Source organism: Sceloporus undulatus, chromosome 2 (genome assembly GCF_019175285.1).
Source record: "Sceloporus undulatus isolate JIND9_A2432 ecotype Alabama chromosome 2, SceUnd_v1.1, whole genome shotgun sequence".
In the NCBI taxonomy this organism is placed as follows: domain Eukaryota; kingdom Metazoa; phylum Chordata; class Lepidosauria; order Squamata; family Phrynosomatidae; genus Sceloporus; species Sceloporus undulatus.
In genome coordinates this window covers 78,811,379-78,836,472 of record NC_056523.1, presented here as the reverse complement: position 1 = coordinate 78,836,472, position 25,094 = coordinate 78,811,379, and the positions used below count along the sequence as shown (strand labels likewise).

Here is a 25,094-nt window from a genome sequence, read left to right as displayed (position 1 = left end):
AAATATACACATGCATAAATATATATACTCACACACATATATATACGCACAGATATATATAAATATATATGTGCACACGCACACACATATATACACATGCATAAACATACACACACATATATACACACACACTTGCAGATATATGTGTGCGCACACACACACATATAAACATGCATAAACATGTATACGCACCTGCAGATATATATATGCACACGCGCATGCGCGCGCGCACACACACACACACACATATACACTTGCATTATACATGCATAAACACACACATATATATAAATGCCCCTCCGTTCTCGTGGACTTAATATCTGCGGTTCTGAATATTCATGGAGAGGTGACCTCTGTTAACTTCAATGGGGCGTGCCCCGCAGCATGGGCCCTGTGCGTGCTTGCGGACATGAACCCCATTCAAGCCTATGAGGCTTGAATATCAGCGAGTCTCCATTTTTGAGGGGGAGGCGGAATGGATCCCCCACAAAAACAGAGGGCCGACTGCATGTCTATGTGCGTTTACACACACACACACACACACACACAGAGCAATAGAGCACCATGTTAGCCTGCAGAATCAGTATGAAGAGAGATTTTGTAGATTTTTGTATCTAAAGAAAGAAGTTGGCAGTATGAGCTTTCCTAGGCTTCAGTCTACTTCCTCAGGAGCATTTGGTGGAGATGTGTATATACACACACCTCTAGATATAGATATAGATATATACACACACATACACATGCACACATCTATAGACAGATAGATAGATAGAGATAGATAGATAGATAGACAGACAGACACACACACACCTAGATATATATAGATATATAGGTATATGGATACACACACACATCCCTAGATATATAGGTATATAGATACACACACACCTAGATATAGAGAGATATATACTGTACGTGTGTATATATGTGTATATATATATATATATATATATATATACACACACACACATATACACACACACACACACACCTATAGATATAGATATATAGGTATATAGATACACACAAACACACCTAGATATATAAACACTTGGACTGTTTTAGATTTGTAAGCTGCCTTGAGTCTGTGTACTGGGAGGAAGGCAGGATATGAATAAACATCATAATACACACACAGCTAGATACACATATATACATACCCACACCTAGATATAGACAGGTAGATAGGTATAAAGAGACGCACACACCCCTAGATATATACAGACATAGAAGTAAATAGCTATATACACACACACAGAGTAACACATAGGATATGACCACACTGCGCTCTTACAGCGCTGCTATTCCACTCTGACTGCCCTGCCTGCCTCCTGTTGCATTCTGGGGCTTGTAGTCCAGTGAGGCCTAAGAGCGTAGTGGGGTGATCTCCATAGACACACTGTATGCCTCTACACCCAGGCATTCGTACGCATGGGGGGGGGGGGGCCGCAGGGAATAATGCAAGAGCCAGGCGGGCTGTTTGGAAAGAGGGCGAGAGTCTCTCCCTCCCTCGGGGCCACTCACAGGCCAAAGGGTCCGGGAATGGGGTGGCTGGCAGTCTGCAGCCGGGACGAGCCCCTCCTTCCCCCCCGCGGAGGAGAGTGCTGGGGAGCGGCCCCGGTTGGCATTAGCCCTGGCCCCTCTCCTCCCGGCTGCCCAGGCCCCCTCTCCGCCTGCCTCCCTTTCCCCACAGACTCCCTCTGCTACTCACTGCTGCTGCTGTCTCTCGCCCTCTGAGCCCAGCCCTGCCGGCCGCGGCTCCTCACAACATCCGCCCTGCTACGGATCGCCGCCAGGGACAACAAGAGTCGCGGCGGCCGAGAGAAAGAAGGCTCCGCCCCCCAGAGCGTGGGACCGCGTTTTAGCCACGCCCCCTCACGCTCGGTCCCTCCCTCCCTCTCTCCCTCCCTCTCTCTCTCCTTCGGCGCCATCTTGGTCTCCACTGCAAGAACGCTGAATCCACACTGGGGGAATAACCCGGTTTGGCACCGTTTTAACTCTTTTTCTGCCTCAAGGCTATGGAATTCTGGGAGTTGGAGCTTGTTGTGGAGCCCAGAGCGGAGGCCTTCGAGGAAGGATGGAGGACAGTGCCAAATAAAAGCGAGAAACACTCCAATTGAGGAGGACAACATTAATAACATATATATATATATATATATACACACACACACACATAAAATAGCCAAATAGCCAATATATTTTATAGCTACAGTCTCTGAGGATAAACTGTACATTCCTATTAAAAAGCTATGTCAGGGCTTTGGACCTTTGGATAACATTTTAATATTAATACTGTATTTGAATATTACTAATACTAATTTATTACCCAGCTAATAAAACGGCTGGCCTTTCTTTCGTTCACTTCTCGTCCTTCAGGGTTGTCTTTCCTGAAATATCTGCAGTGCTGTAAATGTGCTTCTTCGTCATGGTCCAGATGGAGGGCATTCAACAAAGGATGGAGGACAAGACCAAATGGAAGCTAGAAACACTCCTATCAATAAATGTACACATGTGCTTCTTCATCATGCTCCCAATGGAAGACGTTTTGGATTGCAATGTAGACGATGTCCTGGGGGAAAATGGAGGACATGACAAAATAAAACCTAAAAGCATTCATATAAATTTCATGCTTCTTTGCCATGTTCAGATTGGGAGACATTGAAATGGAGGACATGTCCTGGAAAAAGAGGATGATCTCTGGTCATTCTGACCCTGTTCTCAAGGGTTGCAGTCCAATGCTCAACCTGCTACACTACGCTGGATCTGCAAATGGGGTTATTGTTGTGTGCCTCCATGTCATGACAACTTATAGCAATCCTATCACAGAGTTTTCTTGGCAAGATTTCTTCAGAGGATGTTTGCAATTGCCATTGTCTGAGGCTGAGATAGTGTGACTTTGCCCAAGGTCACCTAGTGGGTTTCCATGGCTGAGTGGGATTTGAACCCTGGCCTGAAGAGTTATAGTCCAGTGCTCAAACCACTATATCAAGCAGGCAGATAGATTATAGAAGCTACTATTAGGGCTCATTAGACCCACTCCAGCCTGGGTGACCTTTCTAGGAAGCTAAGTACACAGCCCATGCTTTGCGTACCGGAAAGGTTCTCAGAGCTGGAAAAGAAAGACCCTACCTGCCTCATAGGGCCAGCATGGCCTCTGGAGGACAGGGTTCAATTCCCTGCTAGGCCATGAAAACCCACTGGGTGACTTTGGGCACATCACACTTTCTCAACCTCAGCCGAAGGCAATGGCAAATCTCCTCTGAAAAATGCCAAGAAAAACCCCACAATAGGGTTGCTTTAGGGTCGCCATAAGTCAAAAATAACTTGGAGGCACAAAGTGTAGGATGACCAAAATGTGTGTTATTCTAAAAACTGTTGGTGTTTTAAAAGATCCCACATAATCAGAGGCTTTTAGCTTATTTGGCTACTGTATAAATCCAACACTGGAGCTGACACTAACCAGCAAGACAGTGTTGTTTGGAGTGTCATGAAAGGGCAACACATTGCTGGTTGTTTATTATTGAGTTTAAGTGAATTTTATTATTATTACTATAAATTTCATTTTTATCCCACCTTTCTCCCAGAAAGGGACCCAAGGAATCGCCATTTTGCCTGAAGCAGAAAAATAGGTTCCCAGCAGTGACTGTCCTCATTGTCGATCCCCTTCCCACAACAACTCCAATTTCTTCTTATTTTACATCCCACAGTGGCTTCCCGATTGTGGCTTCCCATCTGTCAAAACTTAACCGCACTCAAATATTCAATACTACCAATTATCAGCTCATCTCATATTCTCGAGTTTATCACATGGGGGAAATCCCAGGCAGAAATGGGGGTTTAAGTTGGGGGAAAAAATCTCCCAAAGTGGGTTGATTTTCACACAGTGTCGTTGTTAAAGTGGTGTTAAACCAAACAGAAAGTAGATGGAAAGTAGACAAAAGTCAATTCTTTTTACTTTTGGAAAATCCCCAAAGTAAAAGGGAGTGCCTTTTGTCTACGTTCCGTTCAGGTTAACACTAGTTTAACAACAACATGTGTGAAAATCAACCTGCTTTTGTGGTTTTTTTTACCAGCTTTCAAATCCCGTTTTTGCACAGGATTTCCCCCATGTGATAAACTCCATTGACACCACCACATCCTCTTTTCCACTTGTAATATTTCAGGATTAGTTCAGCAGATGCTGTCCACAATCTGATTCCACCTTAAATATTTTCATTTTCTTCTCCTTCAGCGTATCAGTGCAGTACTGATCCTATGGGTGCTCAAAAGATAGAAGTCACATACCTTGGCAGTTGCCTCGATAAAGGAATGTAGGGACAGACTATCAACCAGCAGGACTCCAAGATTTCTGGCAAAAGAGAGGTCAGTGTGTAACCCTGTAAACCCAGTGAAGGGCCTGAAAGTGGGGCTACTGGGCGGTTAGGCTGAAAGATCAGGATCTCTATTTTATCCAGATTCATCTTAAGACATGAGGGGTCATCCACAGAGTAACACTCAATAGGCAGTCTGTGATGGACGTCCTAGAAAACCTGCCAAGGAAACCTGATGATGGAGTCACTTCAGGGTCACCATCAGTCAGAAACAATTTGAAAGCACGCAGCAACAACAACAACAAGAATATATATTGCCCTGGCTTTGTCACTGGATATGATTCAAGTATTACTCTGAGGCCCTCTGCACTGCAGTAATAATCCAGTTTGATGCCACTCTAACTGCCATGGCTCAGTGCAGTGGAATTCTCAGAACTGTAGTTTGTTGTGCCGCCAGAGCTCTTTGACAGAGAAGGCTAATTGTCTCACCAAACTACAATTCCCAGAATTCTCTAGCATTGTGCCATGGCAGTTAAAATGGTGTCAATTTGGATTATTTTTGCAGTGTGGCTGCAGCTCTGCCTTCTTTTTTACTTCAGCATTGATTCCTCTATGGTGCACTGTTCTCTGTTTGACCACAAGGGTTCAGGCTTGGTCTTGTGCTGTAATTTCCCCTTTAGCTTGTCAGACTGTGTGTCACAGCAGAGCAGTACAAAAAGAAGTGGATAGGAAATATACTATCTGCCCTGTTCTGAGTAGCCCTGATAGAACATACGATGGGCCCATGTGTGATAAAAACCAAGCAGCAACAGAAATGTGAGGCTGGAGCCAGGGGCATGTGGAACATTTACCCTTTGTTTTTGTTTTTTCTTCAGAACTCTGGACTTTTCAGAGTTCCATGCTTGTTGTGGATGATGAGATCTCCAGTCCATCACAACAGGAAGGCACAAGGTTGGCTCTAAGGCCATGGTAGGGCATGTATTGCCCTCCAGATGCTTCATCCTGGTACGGAAAAATCTGGTTGCTGCCACTATCCTCACAGCTGCTCCCAAGTTGGTTCAAGGTGCATGTAAAGCCTTCAGCTCTGTTGGGTTACTCTATCTGACATGGTGATTTAGCAACCAGGTACATAGTGGGGGGAAGTTGTATTTTACCTCTGCTGAGCTTGTTCCAGTGAACTAGTAATAGTAACCAGAAAATACCAGAATCTGAAGACAAATTTGAAAAGTTTTGGACATTATCACATGAGCCCCATTCTCACCGCAATCATGCAAATTAATGAAACCACAAGCATACTGTTGTGTGAGCATCCATTATTGCATGCCTTTGCAATTGCACGACTTGCGCTGCTGCCGCCATTGCACTCTTTTCCTGATTCACTCTGCCGCCCTGCCCCATGCCCTATCCACCTTGCCTTTCATTTTATTTTAATTAAAAAAATGCAATTCCACAGTTCTGGTAATATAATTTAAGTTTTAAAAAGAAGAAAAAAAAACGAAAGAAAGCTAATCTGGCTACTTGGGAATAGTGAGGGGGAGGGGAGAGGAGGAAACTGTGGCACACATGACTGCCAATCTCACAACTGCTTCAGCAATTACATTTTCCACTTGAGTCCTGGAACTACCATGTAATTGGGAGCTATTGACAGGTTTTCCTGGTCAGTGAAAAAGGATTCCCTAACTACACTTTGCATGCACAACAGCTATGGGTTGGAGGTGATGCCATGTGATAAGTATTGCTAAAGGCACTATTTTATCACCACATCCAATTTAATAGCCGCATGTAGTAATCTCCTTAATCAATTACAATGATGATAACATGCAGATTCAGCAATGAGCGTAATGAAAAAATGTGGGAAATGCAAACATGTAAATACCAAGACAACAGAAAGTGAATACAAGATAAGAAAGAACAACAGGAGTTAGGATTATCCTCGTCATCAAATGCTTATCAATAAATAATTAAATCCTAAACAAAAGAATGGGAAGGCGCAGGGGGAGTATATGGGGCCTCCCTTGCTGCCACCCTGTCCTTCTCCTCCTGATGAAAAGAATGGGACAGCATGGGGGGGAAGGTCCTACCAGGTGTCATCCCTCTTTTGGAGTGTGACCTGGTTTGTGCTGCACCGTCACATTCCCCCCCAGTGATGCTATGCATTCCTGTACTACCTCTTTACCTATTCTATGCTGCATTTCCCCTACTGCATCATCTGCTCCATTTTCCCCAGCTTGAGCACTCGAGCACAGAGGAAAAGAAAGTCTTGAGTAGTTCTGCCTTTTCTCTGTCCTCTGTTAGCATTTTGCCATCTTTTTCACATAGTGGCCCTACCATTTCCTTGTTCTTACTTTTGCTACAGACCAGCATGGCATAGTGGTTTAAGGGTTGGATTAGAACTCTGGAGACCAGGGTTCAATTCCCCGCTCAGCCATGAAACTCACTGGATGACCTTGGACACGTGACATGCTCCCAGCCTCAAGAGAAAATAATGGCAAACCTCTGAACCAATCTTACAAACACACACACACACACACATACACGTGATAGATTTGTCTCAGGGTCACCATGTCAGAAACAACTTGAAGGCACACAACACACACACACACACACACACACACACACACCCCGCAATCAAGTATCAGTATCTACAAGTATCAATAACTAAAAGTACACTTTGAAAGAAATAGCTAAATCTACAGGGTGTTAGCCACAACCTGCACCTAAAGAAGAAAGAATGGGTGCTGCTCACTGTCTTGATGCAATAGAAGAACCAGAGCCAGACAGTAACCCAAAATCTAAAGAATATTACAGATGCTGAAAAGAAAAAGAAGATTTGCACCATTAAGTGGGACCTGAACCTGTTCACGAAATAAAATGAAATTTATTACGGTCGATGACCAGCATAAAATAATATTAAAAAGTACAATATTATACAATGCCCAATAGGAAAAAAAGAATGCAAATGGTATAGTACAAATACAATAGGAATACAGCTTGGAGGCTATAAATTCAGATAACTGTATAGAGTGAAATCCCTTCAAATGCAAATACTAGATGAAATCAATAGAGTAAAAATTAAAAATTAAGACACCATTTTTCGTCTACAAGCTATTGCAGCAACGCAAAAACTTGCCACCTTGGTTATAATCACTGGCTGCTGATCAGCCAGAAGGTAATAAATGTAAAATGCATCAGGTTTACCTGGTATTTTTTGTAAATTGGTACTATAAAACAATGCTACAGTTCCCGGTAAAAGGTGCAATACAATAAAACATGGCCCACTGTTTCTACCTCCCCAGACCCACAAGGACATAAACGTTCACAGAATGGTTTGTTATATCTTCCTGCAAGTAAGGCCGATGGAAGTACATTAAATTTGGCCACAGTAAAGGCTTTCCTATACTTTGGATTTGTTGGATTGCTCAAATATGCAGCAAGAAGGTGAATGAAAAGAGGCTGCGCTTATATGATTTTGTAGTTCAATGTCCCGTATGCACTCATGGATGTTCTCTTTGGCTTTTGCGAGCCCCATGGCTAGAATAACAGTTTGGGAGAAGCCCATGGATTGCACGTTTTCCTCGACCAGCATTTTCCATCTTGACTGAAATATATCATTAAGAGTCAAGGGGACTAGGCGTTTGGGAGTAAATAAAATCTTTAACCAATAATCTAATTTATATATCCATATTTGTGATTCAATAGAAATTAAGCCTGTTTCCAACCTGAGAAAAACATTTGGTACACAGCTTGGCAAGCTGAGAATAGTTCTCAGAAATTTTGATTGAACAGTTTCCAGGGCTGCAATATTTTTAAACGCAAATATTTGTGCACCAAATAAACTTTGGGGGAGGATCTTCACTTTAAACACCTGAGTAGCTGAAGGAATGTGTTGGCCACCTTTGCTATAAAAGAAAGAGATAAGTGAATTGTAACTCCATTGTATATTTGCAATTGCATAGGAGATTTGAGCTCTCTAAGATCCAGAACAATGAAAAATTACTCCCAAATATTTGTATGATTTAACCTGTTCAAGTTGGTAGCCATTCACTTGCCAACAATGTTTACATTTTTTCTGAGTAAAAATATTTAATTGTTTATTGTTCTGTATTACAATATGTTCCCAGCATTTTTAAGAGGCGTCTCAGTCCTACACAGGTTAAAGACAAGAGAACTGCATTATCTGCATAAAGGAGTGTGGAAATAGATCTCCCTGCCAGTTTAAGTGGATGGAAGTTCTCTCTGGACAATACTCTGACCAGTGAATCAATGTAGATATTGAATAGGGTAGGAGCCAAAACACAACCCTCTTTTACCCCTTTATATGTGGGTATCACATCTGTCAAATGCCCTTCTTGATCACATCTTACTCTCAAGGAGGTTTGGTTGTAAAGGCTTCGTCTGAGAGTCAGTAGGCGCCTATCGATATTAGTGGCCTCCAGTTTTTGCCATAACCTGTCTCTTGGAATAAGGCAGGTTTAAAATCTATAAAGGCTGCATAGAATGCCCTCCCCCCGCAGGAAATGAATATTTTTCTAGTAGATGTTGCAATATAAGACTCTGGTCCACTGATGAACACCCCTGCCTGAATCCTGCTTGTTCTTACCTCAGGAAGTTTTCATCTTCTATCCAGCACAATAATTTCTCTAAAAGGTGGCTTGCATTCAGCTTACTAATGATACTTAATAAACTGATGGGTCTATAATTGGCCGGGTAGTTTTTCACACACGACAGGGTTAATGTGACATTAACCCAAACAGAAATTAGACAAAACCTGCCTCTTTTTACTTTCAAGATTTTCCGAAAGTAAAAAGGTGCAGGTTTTGTCTAAATTCTTTTCAGGTTAATGTCGCGTTAATTCTCATTAACGCTAACATCGTCTGAAAAACAGCCCGCTTTTGTGAGTTTTTTTTCTACTTTCTCTTCAGGTTAACTCCACGTGTCATCTGAAAAATTACCCACTTTTGCAGTCCCCCCCCCCAGGTGAAATCCAGTTCCTGCACAGGATCCATCCTGTGTGATAAACTCCATTGACATAAATGAGCATAAAATGGGGGCTTATTCACTTTTTGTGGCGGTGGTTGTTTCTGATGTCTGAAAAGAAACACAGATTTGTTTAACACTGTTTACAGCAAGGGAAATGCAAATGCAAAATGTCCTCACTATTGGTAACTATACCCATCTCCCATTTGCATTCCCTATGGTTGCAGCTGTGATGGTAATGAGGATTATAACATCTTTTGCCTATAGATTAGAATATGTTACACTCTTGACTCAGTGCAAGTAAAGGGTCACATCACAAAGATCAGCCTTACTAAAAGGACCATGAATGACCAATCACAACCCCTAAGCAAACTTTAAACTAATAAGGTGCCTGTGATTTTCGCTCATTGCTTTCATTTTTGGGTCTAAAAGGAGCAGGTTGTGAGTGCCATCTTCCTTTGAACACCCACAAGGCCACACCCTGTGATCCTTTCAGCTTCTGTGTGTGAGTACCCCTGCGTACTCTGCATAATTCTGGGGTACCAATATTTTGTTAGATTTATGATGGTAGTTACAGAGAGGCCCTAATCATGAACCTGGAAAGGTCGGATGACCTTTGTGTGAACTTCTGACTAGTCACAGACCTGAGGGCATGTGGCACTGCAGAGACCCCTGTAACTTTATGGCTGTGAATATTGCTGCTTCCCACTCCCTGTGGTGTGCATTTCCTCTTGAAGTTCACATATAAAAGTTTCTCAAGCCTAAAGCATTAAGCCAATTTTTCTGCTAGCACCCCTTGTAATGTCCCACATCTGATGCTATCCTAAATTCCCTGGAGTTGTTCTGATCTTGCTATTGCCTGATTGCCTTGACTGTAAGATTAATACTGGGAAGGGTAGCTATGAAATAACTAGACAAGATCCTGACGTGCAAAGATACACAACTGAACATTAAATTTAGGATTGTCTGAGCACTCCCTGCAAGCCAGGATGACTAAGCTGAGGCTGACCTTACTTCATAGAATGATAGAATCATAGAGTTGGAAGAGACCACTAGGGCCATCCAGTCCAACTCCATTCTGCCATGCAGGAAATCTAAATCAAAGCATCTCTGACAGATTTCCATCCAGCCTCTGTTTAAAGACCTCCAAGGAAGGAGACTCTACTACACTCTAAGAGAGTTTGTTCCACTGTTGAACAGCCCTTACTGTCAGGAAGTTCCTCCTAATGTTGAGGTGGAATCTCTCTTGCATCCATTGCTCTGGGTCCTGTTTTCTGGAGCAGCAGAAAACAAGCTAGCTCCCTCCTCAATATGACATCCCTTCAAGTATTTAAACAGGGCTATCATGTCACCTCTTAACCTTCTCTTCTCCAGGCTAAACATCCCCAGCTCCCTAAGTTGTTCCTCATAGGATATGGTTTCCAGACCCTTCACCATTTTGGTCACCCTCCTTTGGCCACGCTCCAGTTTTTCAACATCCTTTTAAAATTGTGGTGCCCAGAACTGGAGACAATATTCCAGGTGGGGCCTGACCAGAGCAGAATAGAGTGAGACTATTACTTCTCTTGATCTAGACATTATACTTCTATTGATGCAGCCTAAAATCACATTGGCCTTGTTAGCTGCTGCATCACACTGTTGAATCCTGTTCAATTTGTGGTCTACTTGGACTCCCAGATCCCTTTCACACGTAGTTTTATTCAGCCAGGTGTCCCCCATCCTATATCTGTGCATTTCATTTTTCTGCCTGAAGTGCAGGATTCATGAGAAAAGACAATAACGTTAGGTAGGGTGGAGACAGTAGGAAAATAGGGAGACCTCATACTAGATAAAGTTAATCAAGGAAGCCATGACCTTGAGTCTTCAGGATCTGAGCAGAGTGTTTGAGGATAGAGTGTGTTGGAGGTGTCTCGTTGACAGGGTCGCCATGAGTCAAGATTAACTTAAAAGCAGTTAACAGCAACAATAAACATCAATAACAGGATGCCAGCCCTACAGTTTTTCTACTGCTTCATGGGTTGAACAAGCATCATCAGTGTAACTGCCTCAAATTCTGGGTGCTTGGAACTTTCTTTCCTCAATAAAAGCAGGTTTCCTTGTGAGCCCTTGTGAGCTCCCTCTCTCCTGCACCTGTACTTAAAAGGGAGAAGAGTAACATTAAATAAACTATTATTTGGGTCTGTGGCATTGGACAAAAATATATTTAATTTTTTTCTGCTGAAATAATTATGTCTGAAAACTGTCTGTACTAGCCCCAAAACTTCCAGACCTTGCAAGTCATTCCTAAGGTGTGTTTTTCTATATTTTCCTATGTCTATAATCCTAGGCATTTGTTAAAGAATAAGATACTTTTGAACAAAGCAGCACTTTATAGGCGCTGAAATTTGCTGCACTATTTTTGAGGTCACTTTTTTGAAAAAGCAGTGAACAAGAGGAAGTGGATAATAACCTCATGGCTGTCACAAGTGGGTGAGGTTTTGTGGTTACTAATAAGGATCCTAAGACAAATCTATCATAGGGTTTTTTTTGGGTGGTTTATTCAGGAGAATCTTCTGAAACATGGTATGCGAAACTAACTGTGGATTGATACACCTTCTATTGGGTGTATACAGTGTGCTATTAGAAGCAAACAATGGCTGGAAACGACAGCTGGCCATTCACCAGCCCCACAGACTTATCATAGCGTGACTACAGCCCCTCCTAGCCATTCCATGCCTGCCGGAGAGGGGAAGAGGGATCACATAGGCACCTGGCTGCGTCAGCACAGCCAGGTTTGAAGTTATTACATTTTCTGCTGAGTTCTACCACTGAGTTGCAGTGGCTCTGCTATGGTAAGTCTGGAGACAGGGGCTTTGGTCATTGCAGGGCGGGGGATACCAGTCTACACAAGGTCCAAAATATACATATGCCTGCATATGCCACTAACACAAGGCCAGACAAAGGGTGGTTTTCATCAGAATGGAGGGAAGTTAGTGCTTCCTCTGCCCCAATAATCCTAACAAAGGGTGCTGTTTTGTCATATAACAGCAGTCTGTTCCCAGCCAATGCCTGATCAGCTGTAGATGGGTGTTCAAAGGCAAGCAATTCTTTTAGGATCAAGAGAGCAATAGCTACACCTGTGGGAAAGCTTTAAAGCTTTATTTCCAACTTGTACAGAAAAGGATATATGGAAAGGATTCAGGGAAAGCAGTTAAACAGTCTCAGGAGCCCCAATACAGCAGGAGAAAGATCTCTTCATTGGCCCACAAGAACACAGCACCACCAAGGTCCATGGTCTGTTTTGAAGCTCTCTGAGCATAGTCCAAGGAGTTTGAATTATACATGCAAAGCCCCTTGGTCTACATGTGATTTTACACTTCTTCCTAATTAGTACACATGTGTGTCTCTAGACTGTATGACAGGTAATCCATCACAGTTGTTTTTGAAGGTCATGTTCCCAACCCTTAGCAACTGTCTGGACATCTTTCCCTGTTCAGATAGTTATACCAACTGAAGCCTGAGAAGTCAAGGATTCCTCCCTAATTCCTCAGGCTTCTACAGTCCCAGTAACTAACAATGTTTGCCAAACACATGTGAAGTTTAACTCTGTAGCTTCTTGGTTAGATAAACCACACCACCTAACTCCTTCTTATAACAGTCTTCTGGCTCTTTTCTCATACAGTAGGGCACAAGGTGGGTTTATTGTTGTTGTGTGCCTTCAAGTTGTTTCTGACTTATGGAGGCCCTAAGGTGAACCTATCATGGGGTTTTCTTAGCAAGATTTGTTCAGAGGAGGTTTGTCATTGGACCTTACCACACAGGGCACAGAAGTAGGGTCAGTTCACATTGGTCGATGCGTATTCACATTATATCGCATCATTCATTCACACCCGCGCTCTCTGAATACGCTTTGCCGATTCGTATTTGCGTCATACTGCATCGTTCATTCACACCTGGGCGGCCTTCCAAATCGAGGTTTTGGGAATCGGCCAATGCGTATTCAGGCAAAGTGAGGCAAGTGCAGATTGGATAACCACACAATACAATGTGTATTGGCCGATGCGCATCGGCAGCTTTGCGCATGCTCTGTGGGGCTCTGAACGGGGCGCAACATTTTTAACTTCCAGGGTGAAGAATGAGGTCACTGTTTAGCGTGTAATATCGCGAGAATTGCTGCCTTTAGCCACTTACGAAAGGGGTATGGACCATCTGTATGTGTGTGTGTGTGTGTGTGTGTGTATGCACACACATAAATACACACATACATACTTATATATATATACATACATACATACATACATATATATATACACATAGTGGTACAGCCAAAAGAGAGATGCCTTTTTTTATGTGTACACACACATTTGTCTGTATGAGTGTTTATACACACATACACACACACACACATACATATACACATAGTGGTACAGCCAAAAGTGTGATGCCTTTTTTATGTGTACACACACATTTGTCTGTATGAGTGTTAATATACATATATATATAGACACACACACACACACATATATATACACACACATACATATACATATATATATACACACACACAAACACACACACATATATACAAAAACACACTGTGCCACAGCCAAAAGTGTGATGCCGTATTTATATGTGCACACACACATCTGTCTGCTTGAGTGTTTGTATATATATGTGTGTGTGTGTGTGTGTGTACACACACACACACATATAGATATACACACATATACACATAGTGGTACTGCCAAAAGTGTGAAGCCGTATTTATATGTGTACACACACAGCTCTGTGTGTGTGTGTGTGTATACATACATATACATACACACACACACACACATATATATACACACACACACACACACAAACTGTGGAGCAGCCAAAAGTGTAATGCTGCATGTATATGCTTACACACACATCTGTGTGTGTGTGTGTTTGTGTGTGTGTGTGTATACATACATATACATATATACACACATATACATATACATTCCCCCCCCCGACACAAAAGGTTTCTGCTTTATCTCGTTCAGTGGAAATAACGCTCCCAGCCCCGGCGGTTGTCCTGAAAGGGGAAAGGGCCAACGGAAGGAGATGGGGGAAATTCCAGCACAGCATCATGGGAAATTTGTAACCCGGTGGTCTTCAGGAGAACCAGCGGATTGGATGTACACACCAGCGAAAGCAGCAGAGGTTTCGCACTGGCCATTAATATGGATCCTGTGAATCCACTAATTTTGCGGACTCGCAAAACGGAGGAGCCGGCTGCCTTCAGTTTGGAACCCCACCGTGAATACGCATTGGCCAAAGCGTATTCACGTTATATCGCATTGGTCAATACGTATTCTGAGCTCACAGGTGTGGAACACCAATGCGATATAACGCGAATACGCATTGACCAATGCGAACTGACCCTACTTCTGTGCCCTGTGTCGTAAGGTCCATTGGCTTCCCCTGAGGCTGAGAGCATGTGACTTGCCCAAGGTCACCCAGTGGATTTCATGACTGAGCGGAGAATCGAACTCTGGTCTCCAGAGTTGATGTCCAGCACTCAAATCACTGCACCACACTAGGTATTGTAGGCTAAATGGAACCTACAGGGTGTGGAATGCTCACATGTGGTATGCAGCCTACATTCCTTCCTGGAGAGATGTACAGTACTACATTGCAATTTCTTTGCCTTCAGTACTGGAATGAGAAGAACAAACAGGTTTGGATCAGAAACACACAGTAGATACAAGTCTAAGTCATCTAGTTGTCTCATAATTCCTTGAATATGTCTTTTCAGTTTATATGGATGACTATGTGATATACAAAGCATGTTCATGAAACCAGTCCCCCTCTTGGCAGATGCTGACATTCAAACATCTGGTTTAATTACATATGCAGAGTTCTATTGCGGTATTTTTCAATCAATTTTATTAAGGGAAATGTTCAGGAAGCATCTGGGGTGGGGGGTGTTCAAAATTGAAAAAGGTGTGGTCACCAGAATGCATTTAGGAGACAGCATCTCAGCAAGCTTTCCACAAGTTCAGGGCAGGTGGAGGGTGGGGATGCTGGTACAAATTACCAGAGCCCAAAGTGTCCACAAGACCCACAAGAACACAGCACCACCAAGGGTTATGTTGCATATGTTTTTGTCTTTGAGGCAGAGCAACCCCGTATCCCACATGCTTTGATTTGGTGAAAACAGGAAAAGCAAGCACCAGCCACTCTCACAAAAGACCAACCCCCAAGTATTTAGTATGCGGCAAAATGACCTCAAATGATATAACAAATGCCATCTGTTGTGAGCACAACTCGTGTCTGTTATTCTTTCTCTCAGCTCTATAGGTCCAGGTGACTGAGGTGAGTAAAGCATGAAGCAGGATATAAATTCCTCATCAAGGAGCTTATCGCATGAACTTTAAAACCGGTCCAAGCCTCCTGGGATGGAGCCGAGACACGAGATGGAGACGGGGAATATCACATACTAAATCACTGCCTAATTGCCAGCTGTCATCAGCCTGGGTCCCAGTCACGTTCCGCCAGCACTTTTTAGAAGTCGGAAAGCTTCCAACTTCCAAAGTGCTGGCAGAGCACAGCTGGGACCCGGCTTGGACCTGGGCTGATGGCGACCGGTGATTAGGCAGCAATTTAGCATGCGATATTCCCTGCCTCCATCCCGTGTCCTGGCTTCAGCCTGGGAGGCTTGAGCCGGTTTTAAAGTTCATGCAATAAGCTCCCAAGTCTCTCAATACCCAGCTCCCAACTTGTGGGGAGCCTGAAATTCTCGAGAGGCAGACTTGAGGCAGGTGTTATATAGGCATGTCTTGTGTATATCAGCCATACCTGAGCTGGTCTGACAACAACGAGGGCTGTACCGTATTGTCATTTGAAAAAGCTGACAACCCTATCTGGGAAGGCCTTCTGTCCAATTCACCTGAGCTGTAACCTACTCTTAGCTGCCCTTCGGAAGCCAGACATTTATTATTGGCACAAGAAGTAAAGCTTTCAGAGTTCAGAGAAGGATATACATCTAGAAATCAAGGACTAAATGTAGATAAATGCACTTCTAGATTGGTATAGTCAAAACTTCGGATGTTCAGCTCCAAATACGAGAGGTTGGCTGACATGGCCAATTGGTTTTTGAAAATATACTGAGTGTATTAGGCTGAATGCACAAGCAGGATATGACAGGAAAACTGTTGTTTGCCTGTTGCTGTCCCTAGCACTCACCTAGTCTGGCACAAGGACAGGCAGGTGTTCAGCTGCCCACCCACTGCCATACCATGGAGCTGCACCGCTGTGCACACCCTTACTACTGCCACTGCCACTGTTCTACTTGCAGGCCCCCACCATGGTCCATAAGGGTGGAAATGGGTTGCCTGGCTTCCCCTATGTAGCCAGGAACCCTCTTCCAGCATCACAGGACATGACTGGGCATGCAAGTAGAACAACAATGGTGGCAAGTAAGGAGGCATGCAGCTGTCCCCTGTCTACTGACGGTCAGGGTGGAGTTTCTGGGAAACTGATGCAAACAGCCAGGAGTTTTAGATTGGTCTAAGGGCTGGTTGGGCCAGGGTCAGGCTAAATCTGTCAGAATGGTGTCCAGTCTGTGCATTTCCAGCCTTGGGCTGTTGGCCTATGTCATCTAAACAGGACAATGCCAGGCCAGGAAGAACACAGGCCTTTTGCTCTATGCATTCAGCCCCTATGTTTTCTTTTTTATCTCAATTGGCTTAACGGCATATCTTGCATTGATGCTACGTCCTGACACAGTACGATACTCTCCAATCTCTGTCTTTGTCTTCCCATTCCTGGTAATGCTCACTTCCACAGGTGCCGAGGCAGTGACCAGCTTCTTGATGACCTGGACATTCAGTTCTGAATGTGGTGGAATCTTGACTGGCACAATCACCTTCACTTTGTCTATAGTATGAATAGACTCTGGTTTTCCTTTCTCCACAGTGAGGGTTGTGCTTGGATCTATGCTTAAGGTGAACTTCTCATCTATTTGAAGGTTAGGTGTGAATTTAAAGCTGTGGCTTGTGGCTGTTTCATAGACTCTGCTGTTGCTACTGTTGAATGTTTGCTCAAAATCTGTGGCATTAATTCCAATGAATTCATCAATCACCACTTCACTTTCACTCTCCACCTTCTTGCGATCCCATAAGATCTTGGTTGTGATAACAGGCCGTCCGGCTTTAAGAGGATATACATGAGAACACTTATCATGGAAATTAAATATTGAGCCATAATCAGGATTTTTTGTTCCTTCCCGAGCAATACAGAGCCAGCCACTTCGATAAGCTTTTTCATAAAGGAGCCAGGCTCCTTTCTGGACAATATGGGAAGATGCCTTGTTATTGAAATATCCATACGTCAGGTTTGTTTCCTCTGTTATTACTTTGCTTGCCCCTTCATATTTTGCGTTCTCATAAAGTGTGATCTGAGGATTTTCCAAGTCTTCAGTCACTAGCTGGAGAGAAGAAATTTGATTATTTAAGGGGATGCGCTTGTATTCCCCTTCCTCGAATGCAGCAGGCAGACCTTTGTAGTTTGGATTCTGGAAGGCCAGCCACGGTTGTCCAATGACCTTCAAGGAGGAAATGCAATCTCCAAAATCCACACTGCGTAAGTCAGGAACATCTGAAATGAATTCTTTACTGAGTCCATTGAAGTCTTCATATTCATAAACAATAATTTTATTCATCTTTGGCAGGCTGGAGATAGGCAATCCTTTTTCACCTCAGAAAATAGTAGAAAATGCAAGGCACCTTTTCTTTTGCAGAAATTCAATTTCTAACATGAGGGGGGAAAAGACACAGAAGAAAATACACTAAAACAAAAGCAAATGTAGCTGTGTAGATAAAAAAGGGGGTTACTTTGTGCTGGTGGAGAAAATACATTACTAATTCCAAGTCTCCTTGTTTACTAAAATATTAGCATCCTCACCATGTTTACTCAGAAGTACATTGGATGGCCAGTTGCCAATGTGAGAAAAAGCTGCTTTGGTCAAGCTGTGGCTTTGGAGCCAGTTTCCAAAAAATCTAGGGGCAGAGCTATCTCTCCTTTCCTTCCCTCAACACTACAGCAGCAATGGAATTGTGAGGAAGGCAACTGCCCAGTATCTACTAGAGAAGCTCCACTGCCACCACTGTGTTAGCCTCAATGGGGAAAGAAACCAGTGTAGAAGGGAGCTGGTCCAAAACTGGCATCAATGGACAAAGTTTGTGGTAGACTCTGCCCCCAGGCCTACAAATCTTACAGGACCCTGTGCTTGGCTTTACCACTGAAGCCACTCCAGTTTCTTCCTGCAGGCCATCTCAAAAATCTCATTTAAGGTTCTGGCAACTCCAATTTTACCTCACTTATTTCAGATATGGGAGCTACCTGATCTCTTTAGAGTCTGGAGCGATTTAACTAGCACTACATACATTTATCTGTGAAGAAGTCCCCTTGAATTCATGTGGAATTTAAAGGGACGTACCATGCATAGAATCATGCACAAAGGCTACAATCCTATGTGCATTTACTAAGGATGGCAAACCTTCTTGAGTGTAGGCCACAGCTGAGTAAATATGAATAGGGTTGTTTGTCTCCAAGGATGTACGTTCAGCACATTTCTATTTCAGTCAAAATTTTAGAATGTAAACGCTCATGTTGGATTTATTTGCTCATAACCAGATGCTTATCAAAGGACATTGGTTGCACTGATTTAGTTTTAGATTTAGATGTATACAACCAATTAGTTAATATGCATCCAGAATTAAAATATGGAAATACCACCTTTTTCAGCCACCCAAGCTTCTGAGTTACAGAAGACAAATGTTTGGAGCATAGATAAAATATACAATAGACTCTTCCCCAGAGCTTGGAAGTACTGTAATAATAAAAAAAATGATAAAATATAATTGTAAGAAAATGAGGATTTCAGTCCCTTTGCCCTGTAACTGTAAGCCTTTGTTTTGTTTCTTTTATCTATATCTTTATCAGATAAGACTTATTCACAGGTAAATGCATATTGGACTGCAACCTTAATCACTACTAGTACATTTGGAGGATGGGGTAGATCTGCTGCCTTTTGTTGCTTTTTCTCAAACTGGTCAAGGGCAACCTCCAGAATATTTTTTTAATGAAACAAAAAATTTACAGGACAAGCTGTATGTTCTTGTTGAAAGAAAGTAAGCTGTTCAGGGCAAACTGACTGTTCTCATGGAGAAAAGGGCTGCATCTTAAAAAGAGTATTCACTGTAAATTTTCAGTTTTTGTTTTTTTAATGTGTTCTTCTTGGGTGTCATTGCTGGGGAACAAATCTGACCATACTGTCTTCGCATTCTCATTATTTCTATGGATTTTTAATTTTTATTCTGTATGTTTGTATTTGTTTTTAATATTATCTTGGGTCCGCCAATTATTTGTAGCATCCAGACATTATTTTAAGTCAAAAGGAACCATTAAATGTCCTTTGAAAACAGGCAACAAAAGGATTAATTTAAACATTCTAACAATAATGGGCAGATGGCCTGGGAACTATAACTGTTTTAACAGTAGCTTTCCAATTCTGTTTTCTCAGTCAGTTATTGGGTAGGAACAAAACATGAAAAAAATGTAGGAGGAAATGTTTTATTTATTTATTTATTTTATTCACTTATATCCCACCTTTCTTCCACTACATGTACTAAAGGCAGAAATGCAAAAATGCAGAAAAATATTGGAGGGTTCAAAAAGCCCATTTCTCAAGCTCTCGAAATGCATGAGGATCCACCCAGCAGCTAGAGATAGTATGTAGGCATGAGACCCTAGCTCAGTTGGCTAGGTTGGGCGTTTTGACTGAGAGAAAGGTAGGCCTTCCCTTTCAGCTTGGGGAAGTAACCTCCAAAAAGACACATGGAATCTTGTTCTTCATGATGATGATGATGATGATGATTGTGATTTTATTAATTTATATCCCACTTTTCTCCAAACAATGGGACTCAAGGCAACTAACATTTTAAAACAACACAGATTAAAAACACTAAGTTAAATCAAAGTATAAAACATACAATTAAACAATCATATATTAAAACAATTAAAATAGTTTAAAAACTATAAAAATAACAAACTATATAAGGCCCTTTAAAAACATCAAAACCACAACCATGCAGCATTAAAAGTCTAACCTCAAGAGTTTGTAAAGGCCTGGCAGTGCAAAAGTATTTTAACCTGCTGCTGGAAGGAGAGCAAGGCCCATCTGGCCTTTCCGGGGAAGCAGTTCCAAAGTCTGGGAGAAGGCCCTCTCCCACATTTCCACCAACAATCCTGAGAAGGTTGTAGGACATTGAGGAGGACCTCTCCAGATGATCTTAAAACCCTGGGCTTGTACAAGGAGACATAGTCCTTCAAATAGCCAGGACCCAAGCCATAGGACCCAAGAGCCCAGTTCCTAGCTCTAAAGATTCTTTAACTTGAAATGGGGACAGCAATGGGAAAATTGCCCTACATTGGGACCTGGCTCTCAATTCACTTGTAACATATATCACTCCATATTATTACTATCCTGCATACAGGGGTTTCTAAAAGGATTAGTAGTTGTTGAGGTATAGTCTGAGTGAAATCTAGTTCCCCACTGTACAGACAGTAATACAGTACCTTTACCCACCCAGATCTTTTGCCCTTTCTACTCTGCTTTTCTTTCTATTCTGAATGACATGCTGCTACTGAACCTTTAGAGTTTCCATAACAGACAACTAAGACTTTATACACATTAGCATATAAGGAACTTGTACCCACCTTGTTATGTGATCAGTGCAAGCACCCAGTCTTTGTCAGCAGATGGGAGTTCCCTAAGACACTTGCTAGCTATATATAAGGCAAAAGCGGAATAAATATGAAACCAATTAGAACATTTATGAGGACTGGAACTGAAGCCAGCCTGAAGAATGCAGATGGATGACATTCAATCCACTCTGACCCAAAAAGCTGTCCAGAGCTTGGATTTTTTTCCTCTGATCTATGTGAGATACTAAAAATTAGCACATGTGCACTCCCATTTGTATTTGAACATAGATTATTCCATTAAAAATCTTCTCAGTGAGAAATTCTATCATTCTTCTTTTGCTCTTTCCCCTATTGGCTTGTGCCCCCATTTGGACTCCTGTGACAATCCCCCTTCAGCTTGATAGAAAAGGTTGAAATCTCATGGTTTCTTTCATTAAGGTTAATGGGAGTTGAAAGTGCTAAATCTTGACTTGATGGTTGTTTAGCACTAGAGACCATACAGGATGCAGAAATGGCCTAGTCTCTTGTCTAATGGTCTTATCATTCCACAGTGCTATGTTGACACATTTTTGCACACTGGAAATAATCCATTAATGGCCACTTTTCATGCAACCAAACACTACCTTTTTAATAGTTTTTTGTGAGTTTTTCAGGCTGTATGGCCATGTTCTAGAAGAGTTTCTTCCTGCCGTTTCATCAGTATCTGTGGCTGGCATCCTCAGAGTAGCTTTTTTGCGGCAGATTTCTGGTCCTGCTTCCTTCCATGAGAACTCCATTACTGGGGTTTTGGTGGATTGGGTTGTGGGTGGATTGGGGTATGGCCAGCTAGTTTCTCTCTCAGAGTTTCCCAGAAGATTTCTGCAGGGAATCCAAAGACTACTTCTGGTGCTTCGTCTGAGAGGATTGCAGCACCCTACTGGGTTGGCGCCATGATCTGAAGGAAAAAGCCCCACTAGCATTCTTTTAGGTTTTACGTGTGTGTGTGTGTGTGTTTGTTTTTTAACCTTTTTGCACTATTCTGGAGCTCTGCTGCCATAATTAAAGTCTTAAAAAATAAAAAAGAAAGAAATAGAAAAATAAATAAATCAGGTTGCTTTGCAATAGCAAGGGGAGGGGGGAATGGGGCAGGAGGGAACACTGACACCACATTACAGGCAATCATGCAACTGCCCTGGGAGTGACATTTCACACCTGGAACTTGCACAATTGCCAGTTCATTCACAGATTTTCCCCATCAATGAAAAGGGACGGGTCGGGGACAGGGCAGCTACAGGTCAAAGGTGTCATCATGCGATAACTATCGCCAAAGTCGCTTCTTTTCCAATACAATCACAGTTTAAAAGCCATATGTAACAATGTTCCTAGAGGAACAGAGAGAATAAGAGCTTGTTTCAATTCTGGATACAAGGTCTTTAGAAAGGTTGGAGAAGAACATACTGGGTGATGTTGGTGTTGTACTACATGTCAACAATGAGTTAAATTATGACTCTCAAAAGGAATGGACCTCTCCTCAGAACCACTTTGAAGTGGATGCCTCTCCTTATTTCATGCTTCCTTTGACCATTTAATATTCTGAATTTAATCTGGTTTGTTCTTTCTATTCATTCATGGTTCTTGTTAGCAATAGTAAGTACATTTCTATACCACTTATCAGCGCACTTAAGCACTCCCCAAGTGGTTTACAAAGTGTAAGCTAATTGCTCCCAACAAGCTGGGTACTCATTTCAACAACCTTGGAAGGATGCCTGGCTGAGTCGACCCCGGAGCCCTGCCTGGGATCGAACTCACAACCTTGTGGCTGTGAGAGGCTGCAGTACTGGCATTTAACCACTGTGTCACCGTTGTTCTTAAATGAATGTATGTGCATAGGTTAAAAAAGAACAAATGAAGGAAATGGCATGTCACTCAGTAGAGTGTTGAATTATTGTGAAGTATGCCATCAATTACTGAAAGAATTTCGCAAGTCACACAGTTCTAACCACCAAAACACATTTGTTAAGACATGAGGATATTACTCCCCTGGACACAGATCAAGTATTTCAAGCAAATGTGGGTTCTCTTAATTGTAGACACATTTTCACTCGCATAGCAAAACTACATTCAGTACAAAGCTATAATTTAAATGTTGTTTACTACATATAACTTTTAATATGTCTACTGATTTCGCTATTACGATTTAAAAATATCCTTTCATGCTGGTTTGATTTTGAACCAATTTTGTTTTGAAAATATTATTTTGCTATTTCGACTGCCTGAGACATCTGTCCAATGCATCTACCACTCCCATGGATCGTTGAATATGTAGATGTACACAGTTGTTGTGTATACATGTGTAAATGTGTAGATATACACAACTGCTACACAAATGGAAGAGAATTAAGTACTGAGAATCATAGAATCATAAAGCTGAAAGAGAACCCAAGGCCCATCCAGTCCAACCCCTTGCTATGCATGAATACACGATCACACCACTTCTGATAGATGGCCTTTACTTCATGTAATTTCTTACAGTATTACTTCAAGTAATGTCTTTAACATCAGCCCAAAGATTGTTAAATACAGTCTTTAAGATATATAATTGTAAAGATATGTAGCAGTGAAGGAGGGAGGGAAGGAAGGAAGTAATTTACATACACCACACTGAGGGCCCCTACCCAATTATACTACTGCATGCTTGGATTTGTAGTTTTTGGAGTCTCTAAAACTCTCTGGCTAAGAATTCTAAATATCCTTCCCTAAACTGCAAATAGGGATGTGATGGCTTAGTGGTTAAGATTCCAGTTCTGACAATCAGAAGGTTGACAGTTCGAGGCCCGGGTGCCACATGATGGAGTGAGCTCCTGTCACTAGTCCCAGCTTCTCCAGCCTTGTAGTTTGAAAGCATGCAAATGGAAATAGATAGATAGGTACCACTTTGGTGGGAAGATAACTGCGTTTGATGCAGTCATGCTAGCCACATGACCACCAGAATAGTGTTTGGACAATGCTGGCTCTTTGGCTTAGTAACGGAGATGAGCACTGCCCCCTACAGTCAGGTATGACTAGACATTCATGTCAAGGGACTACCCTTACCTTTACCTTTAAACTGCAAATCCCGCTATTCCATGGGTAGAGACATGGCAGATAAAATGGAATCATAATGTTACAATTACATAGTATGAAAGGATTGGGATTTTCTTTTGCACCCTTTCTTCCAACTAAAATAAACCCAACCCCAAATATTAATATTGTATTTATATACAGTACTGAATTTCTATGGGGGGAAAACTGAAGGCAATGCGACTCAACTTTTATTTCTTCTGAAGGTTATTAAATATACAGGATCAAAGAAACATCATATAATTTGTCAATTGGGTAGAATTTATGTTTGTTCTTATACCGCTGATCCACTAAATCCCATGTAAGCACATCTTTATTAAATTATCTAAATTAACAGAATTAATTGGTTCACTTTGTGAAAGGTCACCTTCCTTCAAATGTCTCACTCCACTGTTTTAATATTTATTAAATTTGTCTTTGAGCAGGGTGACCAGATGTCCTCCTTTTCCAGGACATGCCCTACGTTTTGAGGAGGAATCCCAAAATGTCCTCCATTTTGAACATGATTAAGAAGATTGAATTTATATTTATATTAGTGTTTCCGTTTCCACCCTTTGTTGTTGTTGTTTGCATTTAATAAAAATGAATTATTCTTTTAAATGTATGTTTCTCTGCCCATGGGATGGATAGGAATAAGGCAGCATCTGCATTGGGAAGAATCATACCTAGAAGATAAGTGTGAAAATGTTTAAATTACCTAAATTAAGACATGTTGTTTGTTTGGTTTTTTAAGTCATGAAGTTACAGCAGTAGGTAACTAATAAAATACACTACACAGAAGAAGGCACACATGGAACCATTTGGTATAGATTTTCTATTATAATATTAGAACCTTTGAGCCAAGCTGGGGAAGTTGGTGTGCCTGGTTTTAAATTAAAATTTGAAGGATGGAAAGAGAAGAGAGAGAGAGATTGTGTGTGAATGAGTGCATATTGCATAAGACTAGTTTGTGTTTTATTAAAATGAAACAAACTTCCACTACAAGTGTTT

General features: G+C 41.9%; 2 protein-coding genes across 6 annotated transcripts in view; both read right to left on the bottom strand.

Annotated features, from left to right (window-relative positions):
- The window catches only part of RNF123 (ring finger protein 123), a 152,785-nt gene extending 150,971 nt beyond the window's left edge, over window positions 1-1,814 (bottom strand). For 3 of the 5 annotated variants that reach the window (XM_042452202.1, XM_042452206.1, XM_042452207.1), the window contains exon 1: window positions 1,712-1,814. The gene's annotated coding sequence lies outside the window, so the exon portion shown is untranslated. Of the gene's footprint in view, window positions 1-1,524; window positions 1,634-1,704 lie in introns of those variants that run through there. The other 2 variants (XM_042452203.1, XM_042452204.1) reach the window with 2 other exon arrangements.
- Window positions 1,815-16,956: 15,142 nt separating this feature from the next.
- On the bottom strand, window positions 16,957-17,958 carry LOC121921507 (epidermal differentiation-specific protein-like). The gene has a single exon (XM_042449678.1). The coding sequence runs from the start codon at window positions 17,956-17,958 to the stop codon at window positions 16,957-16,959; it is 1,002 nt and encodes a 333-aa protein (XP_042305612.1).
- Window positions 17,959-25,094: the final 7,136 nt, after the last annotated feature.

Coding starts and splice junctions, on each gene's coding strand:
- LOC121921507 (XM_042449678.1), bottom strand. CDS start 17,958: ATGAATAAAATTATTGTTTATGAATATGAAGACTTCAATGGACTCAGT.